At 38.4% G+C, this 12,067-nt stretch overlaps 1 protein-coding gene across 4 annotated transcripts in view; it reads left to right on the forward strand.

Moving 5' to 3' along the window:
- Positions 1–12,067, forward strand: part of PTPRQ (protein tyrosine phosphatase receptor type Q) — a 148,854-nt gene that overhangs the window by 80,016 nt on the left and 56,771 nt on the right. For all 4 annotated transcript variants that reach the window (XM_076333599.1, XM_076333610.1, XM_076333619.1 and 1 more), the window contains 6 exons: positions 2,867–3,032; positions 3,509–3,799; positions 4,083–4,358; positions 5,160–5,311; positions 7,154–7,295; positions 9,548–9,817. In XM_076333599.1, the coding sequence (XP_076189714.1) occupies positions 2,867–3,032; positions 3,509–3,799; positions 4,083–4,358; positions 5,160–5,311; positions 7,154–7,295; positions 9,548–9,817 (1,297 nt within the window). The remainder of the gene's footprint in view (positions 1–2,866; positions 3,033–3,508; positions 3,800–4,082; positions 4,359–5,159; positions 5,312–7,153; positions 7,296–9,547; positions 9,818–12,067) is intronic.

A 12,067-nucleotide genomic window follows, 5' to 3' on the forward strand; every position in this document is an offset into this window, starting at 1 on the left:
ACTGTGTTGTCTGTATACAACTAATTACAGCTTTATGTCACTGGAAATTTCTGCCGCTTCCTGGGGTGAAGAAGATACTACTTTCTGCTGGCACTTTCATGGCCTGTGTGTATTGCTTACACTTAGCTGCTTTTAATAATCTGATACTTTGCTATGTCAAAACTTCTTTCATGTATGGATGAAGAAGGGGACAGAAGGAATAATTTCTTCAGCTGTAGCCAAAGATCCTAAGCTGTTTGCTTTCATCTGCAGCCACAGTTAATTGTAAAACTTCCTATAGTGTTCTATCCCCAGGGTACAATTAGTGCAAGTTTCATCTTTTCTCAGTTTCTACCCACACAGTTCTTCCTGCTCACCCTTACTCTTAATTATGTGTTCATTCTTTTCTAATATTTTGTCATGTCAGAAGTTTGAGGTAGTCCCCAGTCCTTGGGCTCCTCATAGTGAGGGGACTACCTCTTAAAACAGTTTCTGCTGAAGCGCCAAAAAGCCTGTTGTTACAGCGTTCATGTTGGTTCACTGAGTCCTTAACTGCCAGACAGCTGACTAAATTGTAAAGGTATGCTTTTTAAACTAAGAGTTGGATTTTCAGCTGTTCATACCAGTAAACTCCCATTAAATCTAGAATCCAAGCTTGATGTGGTACCTCTGACATTTTTACCTTGAAAACTCAGAGAATTATTTAAGGTCCTTTTTTTGATCTTATTATTAGATATTATTATTATCAATTAAAATTATTATTAATTACCATCTCTGATAATAATAACAGGAGGGCAGTAGAATGATGCTTCTGTGTCAGAAGGTATTTTCTGTCATACTGTGCTTGAGCATCAGAAAGTTTAATTAAATATCTTAGAATTCAATCCTGTTTCCCGTATCTTACCCTACCCAAGTGTAAAGCAAAGCTCTTCCCAGCCTTTTTCAGTTAGTTATGTGAAGATAGTGTGAGATTCCATCCACGTTTAGAAGAAAGTCATATATTAAGGTGGAATTTCTTAGTCTTTTGAATGTTGACTTAACCTAATCTTTCAGAGAAACCTAACAGTGTACTTTAAGTCTGTTAGTAGGAATGGATATGGAAATTTATACTGCCGATTTGTGCAGCTTCTGTTCTGCATTCAAAACAAAGGTTTACATTTTCATTGCCAAACAAACTGTTTACTTATTTATGTTATGTGAGCATGAGTGACTGTAGGCAAAACTAGGTCTTCAGATATTGGTATAAAAATCTCAGGGAAATGAATGAGAGTGTCACTTATTGTTTTCTGCAGAAATAAAATAATTTTGCCTGTACAAAAAAATTGGTGAAGTGTTGCATTAGATGTATAAATTGATATGTATTGGTGACAGACATCAAGATTGCATACTGAACTATCAATTTGCACAGTACTGACTCAACTGTTTGGTAGGGCATATCATAGTGACTTCTTCAGTAGAAACTTTCCTCAAGAGAAATGTAACCCATTTTTTAGTATGCCTGTGTTTATATGTGGTATTTCTGAATTTTAATTTGCAAACATTACAGTCACCTTCCTCCTCGTTTAGTAAGTCTGCTATCACAGCCTCTCTTTTTTAGGAAAGCATTTAATTTAAAGCCAGCTTTGATTTTAAGGAGCTGGAAGGGTGCGAATAAGATGTAACACTGAAAATCGTGGGCAGGCCAAATAACTGGAATGTGTACAAGGCAATGCATCACGGGGATGGGCAAAATCCAGCTCACCATGAAAATGTTGCTATGTAGAAAAATTAGGAGGACTTCTTTGGTCCTGAGAAGTGCTGCCCATGCCATCTGCTCAATGGGGCAATGTGGCTGCTGGAGAGGAATGATACTGACTCTTCGAATCAGAAGCAGAGCTTTGACTTCCTACCCAATGCTGGAGCTGAATATGCTTATGGGGTACATGACCTCTCAACAGTTTTCAAATCATGAACCAAACTGCTTTGGATCATCCAAGTCAGGTTCCCGTGAAGCAGTGAGTGATTTGACACATTCAGTTATGTGGTATAGCTGACCTTACATAAATAATCTGATTTATTTTTTTTTCTTTTCAGTTTCCAAAATGGTTCATTCCAAACAGGAATTGCCTCCTCAGAGGGGCTGATCTAGAGCAGTGACCTATTGCAACAGTCACAGTTTTAGTGGAATTTTTTATATAGTTCAAAAGAAAGTGGGACTTGGTTCTGGTGCAATCCTTTTGTTAGCAAGTAACTGCACAAGGAAAAGAAATGCGGTTGGTTCCTTCAGTTTAACATAATCCACCGGGTATAGACGTTTGCAATAGAAATAATGGCATGTTTTTAATGGAAAGGACAACTAACAAAAGGAACGGTTCATCAAGTGTTGCGGTGAGATCTCTGCCACTGGAAGTTTTAAATTCAAAACCAGACAATTTTCTGTAAGACCTACTCTCATAAAAATGGAATAAAGTGAGAGAAGTCCTTTGATTTGCTTCATGCAGGTCAGGCAAGGCAATCACATGTGTCATCCTGTAATCTATGAACAATTAGCAGATGATAGATACTTTTTTGTCATTTTCTTGATGCAATATGGATAAACACATTGCAATATTACAGATTTAATGTGTTTTTAAAAAGGTGGATTGGCATTCAACAACTACAGACAACAACAGGAGTCAACCAGGTACTCTGTAGTACTTACAAGGAGTAACAATAGACATCAAACAATAAATTACTTGAGTATTTCAGTAAAAATCAGGACTCGTTAGGAGTCAAAGTGTAGGTTTATGTCTCCTGAACACTACGGTGAATCGTATCTGTTGTTGGTGGTGATGGCTAAGTGGGAAACTAGAAAGAGAAATCAATGAAAAAATAACATTTTTAATGACAACACTTTTTTTTCCTTTAGAATTTCACGAGTTATGGTAACGACAGCGATGTCAGTATGTCCCAGTCTGCTGTTCTGGATGACTTGGCAAAATACAGCCATTATACTCTATGGTTAACTGCAAGCACAGCTTTTGGAGATGGAAACAAAACCAGTGAAATAATAGATGTGTATACAGATCAGGATAGTAAGTTAATAACTTTTTTAATGCTCAGGGTATACCAGTGCTTCCATTTATTAAATATTCTCTAACTTTAAAATTATTTTGCTGTTATGGCAAAGTTAAAAAAAATCCAGTAAGTACTGTTTTCAACACTGCAGTATTTTTCTTTGCAAGGAAGTCATTTTGATCTGAGTCTTTGCTTTGTAATACTAAGAACATAGTTCACCAGCTTCCTTTTTGGATACGAGCAATGAAAATACTGTCTTAAACCATCATTAAGACTCTTTTGTTAAACAAATTTAACATAGATGATTATCCATATATGCCTTCAAAATAGTTTGCTTTTGATAGTGAAACATAAATTATTTTAAAAAGTTGTACAAAATATTAGAAATGAGATTTACAGACTAATCATATTTTGGGCATTTATTCCTATTTTAGTTTTGGATGCTTTATTACTGTAATCCATGCATTTATTTTTTGCTTATTATCTCTCATAGTCCCAGATGGTTCTGTTGAAAATCTGGTCTATCAAAACATTTCCTCATCTTCTGTAAATGTAAGCTGGCTTCCACCATCCCAGCCAAATGGCTTAGTCTTCTTTCATGTTTCTCTAAGTTTATTGCAACTGGGAACCAATAAGATATTGTCTTTCCTTACTTACAACACAAGCATCATTTTTGACAATCTGGAGAAATATACTGATTACATTCTGAAAATCACACCAGCCACTGATAAAGGATCTTCTGACCTGCATGCTCTAAGTCTGCATATAAGAACTGATGAAGATGGTAAGATAAGTATATTCTATTCATTCCTAAGGAAATGTAAAAAAAAACCCAAATAGCTTTCCAGAAGAAAAAAAAGATTATTGCGTTTATTATTCTCACGTTACTTAAAGCTTTTTTGTTATACAATGACACAAACAACTGCTACCCATTCTGTGTTGAGACCACGAAATAGGATTTTCCACTCAGAGCACAACTTTAACTGATAGCTAAAAGACATTTTTCATCGTAACTCATATTTTTCAGAGGTTATCCTTGTTTTTCTCTTTCTTATTTCTTCATGTAGTCCCAGAATCAGCACCTATAATCAAAACATTTTCAAATCTCTCAACTACCTCAGTTATGCTTTCATGGGACCCTCCTGTTAAGCCAAGTGGTATTATAATAAGATATGATTTAAATTTATTTGGGCCAGAAAGGAATAACTCGTTCTCTACCACCAATAATTTTATCATCTTGGAAGACCTTCTACCATTCGCATTATACAGTATTTGTGCAGCTGCAAGAACAATAAAAGGACCTGGTCCCTCTGCCGTGCTTCAGTTCTACACAGATGAGTCAGGTGAGCAAATTCAATTGTAACCAACTTGAAGTTTTGGCCCTATGTTATTGCATCCACCTTAGAGCTGAACATCAGACCTGGAGAAAGTTGAGATGAAGGATTCATTTTCCATTGGTCTGTGCATGAAGAGTTTTCAGAAGAAGGAAACACTATAAGGGAAGTCTTTTCCGAGTTCTCCTTCTCCTGCCACAGTGTGCAAAAGGAGGTCACGTTCTGCATAGGATTGCAAAAATAACTCCAAGGAGAAATGTCTTTTGCCTTTGGAATGTGTCACAGTTTGCCAAGTGTCAGGGATTTTAAAGCAAGCAACAATGCCTTTCTCTTCATCCCCCATGTAATTGAAAAATGATAAAACATGGAAATATTTCTGACACATTCTTACAGGTCTCCTTTACATGGACCTCCTCTCACCTGCATGGTAAATGACGTATCTTGTAAATATATATCGAGTTGTGCTCAATGTAAGATGTAGGAAGCGAAGTATGTCACATTCCAACAATACATGTAATATGACTTTTGTTAAATGCCTTAGTTCTGACAATGGGGATGTTTAAGTGATGAATAGATATCTTAGATCTCTGAGAAGATCCCTTGCTGACTAAACACGTATTCACAATTAATTGAATTTGCTTCATGCCAAAAAGAAAGAAAAATATTTAAATAGCAATGAAGTACAGTTTAGATGAGTTCAGATACAAATGATAACAAGCGTACGTATGTTCTCCTGCTTCTCCGAAGTGTTTGGTTTTGCCTGGATTATTTGGATATAATTTGGAACTCAAGAGCATTTCTCTTTTGCAGTGCCATTAGCTCCACCCCAGAACTTGACCATTACCAACTATACTGCAGATTCTGTGTGGCTAAAATGGGATCCAAGTCCCCAGCCAAATGGTGTTATTATGGGATATAATTTTACGATTTATCAAAACAACACTGAAAAAATATTTTATCAGGTATGTTTATAATTAACAGTGTTTAATTTTTTTAAATACTTTTTTCATGCTTTAGGAACAAAACATATGACAAATATTTTAGATATTTGTTATGCTCCTAGAATTATGAAGCTCCTCTAAATTCCTGTTTGTTAAGACAAACATTAAGTTGACTTTCACTTTCAACATGCCTGCAATTCAAGTTTTAAAATTAGATAGAAAAAAAATGGTTAGATCTTAATTTGCTTTGAGCTTCTAATATTTCATTAATGATAAGCTTTATTAATCTTTAGTTCATATTTTGGTGTAAGTTTGATGTTAGAAAATGACAGAAGTGACTTGTTTTGTGGCTACTTTTGTTTAGCTATTTAGTATCCATGGACTTTCAAGATTCAAAAAGAAAGAAAGAAAGAAGGCTTGCATTTTTTTATTTTTACAGAATAAGAATAACTGAATAAATTTTAACTTAAATAGATGCTATAAAATTGTATAGAGAAATTGCTCAAGGCATTTATATCTGCTTTAATCTGGATGCTTGGATGGCATCAAGAAATGCACCGTGAACTGTAAGGGCAGCAAGCTGAGGCCAGGATTGCATCTCAGGCTTAAGAAACTACGTAGTGAGTTCTGTTCACCCAAGACGCTTGTAAAAGCTGCAGGGAAAAGGCACTGCTGCAGTGAGCTATGAGTTTAAGACATGCAGTGTAAGCTGTGGGACTGTGAGCAGCTTAATTACTCCAGCTCCCTCAGCAGTACAGTCCTTATTGCAGAGACTTAGCATGCAAGGAAAGTGCTTGTGCTGTTGTTAAGCGTATGCATTGCGGAATTCAGTCCCCATGAGGTGGCCCACTGTGCTAGCCCTTATGCAGTCCCCTTATGCTGGTACTCCCCATTGTGGAATGAAGTGCTGGCATCATCCCAGTTTCTTCCATGATCCTTGGAAGAGGGGGAGCACAGTACACATACAGAAAAGGAACAGTGTTTTCTACAGCCAGCTGCCTTTGGAAACACTTTCTTTGGGTGCTCATGGAGGCCAACAAAGATTATTCCCCACTGTCCATCTCAGGCAGAGTCAAACTCAATTAGACTACAGAAACTGGCTGGAGTGCTTGAATGCGTCTGCAATGCCCTACATTTCTTCATGTTTTGTAATGTTATATGGGCAAGAAATTAGATTTAGGTTGTGGCAGCAAGACAGGCAGAGCAATTTGTATAGAAATATCGTAGTTAGGCACCATAATTCTCTGATAACTTGGATCCCACAAAGTATTCACCATGTTTTCTTGCTGAAATTCAGCTCTTTCCCTGCTGATATTATAGTCCTCAACATTTGCACAAAATATGCCTTGCATGCTCAGTGAAAAACAACTACCAGGAACTGAACTGTGATTTTTAGCTTTTTTCGAAACTCTTCATCAGTCTGTGTGTCTGGCTCAGGTAAAGTAAAAGAAATGAGAAGCTATGACCCATGCATGGCCTGTTCCACTGCAGAGGTGTAGTAAGGAAGTAGAAGGTGAGAGAGGGTTGATGTGGCAGTGTGGAGGTGACAAGAGTTTACAGTATTGGTAAAAAAAGGCATATGTGGAGTTAATCTGTTCTAACAACTCTATGGTAATTACGATACCATCCTTTGGCATATCTTCCTCACAAGCCACAGTGAAAGAGGGAGAGGAGAAAGGAAAGGAAGAATTTGACCCTGCATTCTTTTTCATTGAGCTCAAGGACTGCTTTCACTGAAAGCTGCTCAGAGTAGAAGAGGCAAGACGATGGCTCTAAATCTTCTGTTCATTTCACTAGGTTCAAGATGAGGCCCACAATGTTTACACAGATTAATTGCATACTAAGAATTTTTCCTTCCTTAAGAACATTTCAGGTTCAAACCATGAGGCAAACCTTGTTGGATTAGAACCATTCAGCACCTATTTTATCAGTGTCTCCGCATTTACCAAGCTTGGGAATGGCAATCAGTTCAGTAATGCTGTCCAGTTTACAACGATGGAATCAGGTTAGACGTGACTTTTTCTAAGCTGCAGTTCTGTTTATGTATATTTTCCTTGTATGGCTGAACAACAGTCTTCCTCTTCTCTCGAATGAAAACGTAACATAACACTATCTCATTGTCTTCTGCCTGTGTAATGCCGATTCACATTCTTATTGTACCGGATAGGCTGGGTTTGAAGTTTGATGTCGGAAGTGTAGAATTAGAAATGTCCTCATCTGAAATGAGAGGCTTATATGGCTACTATAAATCTTTTAATAGCATCACAGATAAAGGGAGGAAAATTAGATAGATATCAGTCTTTGCAGATCAAAGCAATAATTCAGATCCCTGTGAAAATAACTGAAACTTTAGCAGTATCAAAAGCAGCTGGACAAAAGATTGGCAAATGAACTGGAAATTGTATTAAACAAATACAAATTTTTAACATTTTTTATAATTTATTTTAGGAAGGGAAGGTAGCTGCTAATTAAATATCCTAATTTGTTAGATCTTATTGTTCCTGACAACTGGGGAGGACTATGCAATATAGCTGGCTTAATTAACTAATTATGTACAGTTTTTTGTGCCTTCTACATGTCTTTTGAAGTTGCAGGTTGTTTCAAAATGAAAAATTGTGTTACGTGAAAGTGAATATTCAACATTCACTAAAGAGAGCCCAGAAGCTCTGTGGGTTTGTGAAACTGGCCTTTGTGCAAAACTGTAGCTCCTTTGCCAGGTCAGAGCAATCCCCAGGCTCACGTACTTTATAAGGTCTGTCAGTGCCAGGGGACTAGCATGGGTTAGGGGGCTGTGTCTGAACTCCCAGGTTCCTTTATACTGACAGCAAAGGGAGCAGACAAGGTATCAAAAGATCCCATATGGTGACTACAGTTTTTCAAGACCACATTTCCAGTGAAATATTCTTTCCAGAGCTGATAAAACAGGGGTTCTGGGAAAAATTATGCTGTTTATTGTCCCCGGAAGTTACACCACCATGAGAAATCTGGACCATCACTGAACTGGTTCAGGTTGGCTGTTGGATCCCTGCAGCTGGAGGTTGTCCTGCCCAAGAGCCACGGTCATCCATCAGTTGTCTCATTTCATCACTGACAGTCATCCATCAGTTGTCTCATTTCATCACTGACATTCCATACTCATGGTACTTTCTTCAGAAGTGCTGGAGAGACATTGCCCACAGGACCGTGGTCTAGTAATTTTACAGCTTTTTCTCAGATTTTACGCTCAGCTAGTTGCAGCATTGTTTCCTTTCCCTCCAACCCAGATTTTGGGCAATTGCTGGATCAGTTCCTCATTGAGTTCATCTAAGGATTCTGTCTCTAGTCTTTATTAAAAGTGCCAGTTAATCTTCTTTCTTCTGCAGATGCTGCTTTTTTTTTTTTAAAAAAAAAAAAGATATTTCTTTGAACTCTGAAAAGAAAATTAATCATTTTAAAGAGATTCATTTACCCCTGTGCAGTGATAATGAACATGTTTCCCTCTATTTCTGGTACCTCACTGACAGTATTTTCAGGTTGGGGCACCCTTCACTATGTATTCCTTTTCTCTTAACTGGTACAGCCAGCACTTTAGCCCTTTTTGAGGTACTTTAATTCATTGTTGTATTTAATCAATTGTTCACAGATAATTGCTCTATTTTCACCATGAGTACAATATTTGCTACCTTTCATTAAATTTTTATGAGCATTTAAAAAAATTTCTCCTGCTGGAACCAGCAAGAAGGTGGGGAACAGCAGGGTAATAGCATTGATATGACAGCTCTGAAACTGCCCAGTGACTTCTATGCAGGTCGTGCCTCTGCTGAAGGGACAGAGAGATATGATACAGTGCCTAAAAGAAACAAAGCTAACGGATAAATGAGGAACTTCTGCTGTTGATACTGTTGTGAATATGTATGTGAGTTTCACACTACTGTGTATGTTTTACTACACTTTTATTAAAAAAACATAGGGAAAATACAAGCAGATGTGAAAATAAAATTGGAGCACACAGCTAGGAAAAAGCCAGATAGATGGTCTCTTCTGTTTCAAGTACTACCACCAGTTGTGTTCATAGTAATTGGAAATGAACCATCTAATGAGGACAAAGATGTATTTTATTCTCTCAATGTTGTTTCTTTTACGGTATCAATTTTTCTGCCACTGGAGTGTTTGCCCCTCACTATGAACATTGGGTCTACTTCTCTGACTATATTGTTCTGTGATTACCATTTTAATTGTGTGGGAATGTTAATCTTTGGTGCATGTGTATCTTTTAAGTACCAGATGCTGTCCAGAATGTTCATTGTATTGCAATGAGTTGGCAATCGATCCTAGTGCGGTGGGACCCTCCTGCTTCATCCAACGGTGTAATTACTCATTACATCATAACAGTTGAAGGAAATTCTACAAATTTTTCATCTTATGATAGGCTGCATACTTTCAGAAATCTGCTTTCCAATATTACTTATCAATTTAAAATAAAAGCTGCAACGTCTGCTGGTGATGGTGAAGAACAGATATGCAATGCCAGTACGCTTCCAGAAAAAGGTAACAAGTTATTCAAGTTAATTTTTTTGTTTAATTTAAATGATGACTGTGAAACAAGCAGGCCTGAAATACCTGCTTTAATTCAGACAGCTAAATCCTGCATTGCTGGCAGCAAAATTTTTGTTGTTATGTTTCTACCAGGGGCCAATGCTATGACTTCATTGACTGACAATAGAGCTGTTCAGAATTTGTGCAATTAAGAAGCATTTAACTTCTTCAAGCAGACTTTGTCATAACTCTTGATGAATAGGACTTTTTAACAGGAAAGAAAATTGTGAGCTAAATCCAAAGAAGAATGTAGGCAGTTTTTTTGGCATAGGAGTAAAAAATGATTAACCAAAGTCTGTCTTACTTTCTCTCTCCATGCACACTTCACCTAATCCTGGCTGTGGTTTCATTTGGCACCTGAAACTTCCTTATGCACTCGGAGATGAAATTCTGTGCAAAATATAGCATTGCTTCTGTGTAAATAGCTGTGTGCCTAGCTTCTAAACTGGAAGTGGAGAGGAGCCCGACTCCCAATCCAGGAAGCAAATGCCTGTTTCAGTTCTCTTCCCCACTTAGGGGTGATTTCTACTCTTGGGATTATTTCTCGTTTTTTTCTTCTTCAGTGATAGTTTAATATAAAAATCAAAAATAATGTTCAGTGAGTAGGATCCAGAACAAGACTTCACCTTCCTACTGAATTACAGGAGCAATTACTGCATTTAGTTCCTTTTTTGTTTCCTCTTCAGTGACATCAATTCACGCAGTGCAGTTGAGGAACTCTCTAATGCAGAACAGCTGCATCATTAGGAAACATGGGGGTGGGATGGCGAGGCACGGCTGTATCCCCTGATGCTTAGAAACCAAGCCTAGCTTTTGTAATACTTTAGTTACTAAGTTATTGAATAATTTAAAAGATGAGTTGCAGCACTCATTCTCACATATATTTCAACTGATAGAGTGAGTTTTGCTCAGTTCTGTCAAATAATAGATACAAGAGTCCGTGTCAGCAACAGGGTTTAAGTTCTGGATGACAAGTGGAGGGGTGCAGCTCTAATATGCAGACTTGAATCAGACATCTAAACTTGGAGGAGATCAGACTTATGCTTAGACTTCCTGTTGGTAGCTTCCTCAGCGGCACGCACCTCTTTAGGTTCAGCCTTTGGATCTCTCCTATCCAGAAAGCCTTAGTGTCCCACTCTGAGCTTTGATTTCCACACTTCTTAAAATTAGACTTGCGGATGTGCATGTCTGAATGAATCTAGACCACGTCTGTATCGTCAGCTGAACTGCTACTGCTTTGGTTCCAGATCAAATGGCTGCGCTCCAAATGAGGACAAGCAAAGCAGCCCCTTGCTGGCGCAATGCGGCCAACATTGTGAAAATAGCCAGGGTTGTACTTTGATGACTGCCCCTCCTCGTAATGCAGTCCATCCCACTAAAGCCTGGCCACATCCCCTATTTGAACAATGAGGTGGCACGTTCATACCTGTTTCTGGTAAAAATGTCCTCTCTGAATTGGCTTCCTGATCAACAACAGCCCCCCTACAAATTCAGCCATTTTCTGATCCCTGTTGGTCCCCTCTGGTCCGGCTCCTTGGCGATCTGAGACTTCTGCCTGGGTCATCCGCCCTCTTGTTTGCTCAGAAACGTCTGTCCGTCGGTAGGGTTCAAAATCCACTTCTGAAGGAAGCGTTGTTTAAATATTAGAGATGAGCATACTTGTATCTTACAGCGTTGGCTGGATATACTGTAGTGAGCTTAACTGCTGTGCTGAACGTGGATGCATGCAGCTGTGCACCTCAATACACTTCTCAACTGCAGTCCTAACTCTCCACCCTTTCTTTTAAATCCGGGCTGGTGAACAGCCAGCCCTGACTCAGAGCTCGAGTAAAACTGAAACTGGGGATAGGTGTGCAGACAGGTGGGCCGATGCACAATTAAAACTGGACTCATCCAAAACCCAAAGGTTTTGGAGATAGTCTTATAGAAGGCATGTTACCCTCTGGTACAGAGGAGACCAGGAGGCTTCCTAAATACCTCACTTCTTGGAGGATGGGGGAAAGGCTTCTAGTAGTGTTAAAGAAGCCTGGCACCTGGGAAAGTTAATTGTTGGGATTTCTGAGAAATTTGGGGTTGGCTATTAATTAGTACTTGAGGAAAGCCTGGAGAAGCTGTGGATGTGGTATTAAGCCTGGGCTTGACAGACAGACTGCTAGTCTGTCCTGGTCTATGTTACATGGAGTTGTACTAGCAGGAGAAAAA

This window comes from Aptenodytes patagonicus, chromosome 1, assembly GCF_965638725.1.
Source record: "Aptenodytes patagonicus chromosome 1, bAptPat1.pri.cur, whole genome shotgun sequence".
In the NCBI taxonomy this organism is placed as follows: domain Eukaryota; kingdom Metazoa; phylum Chordata; class Aves; order Sphenisciformes; family Spheniscidae; genus Aptenodytes; species Aptenodytes patagonicus.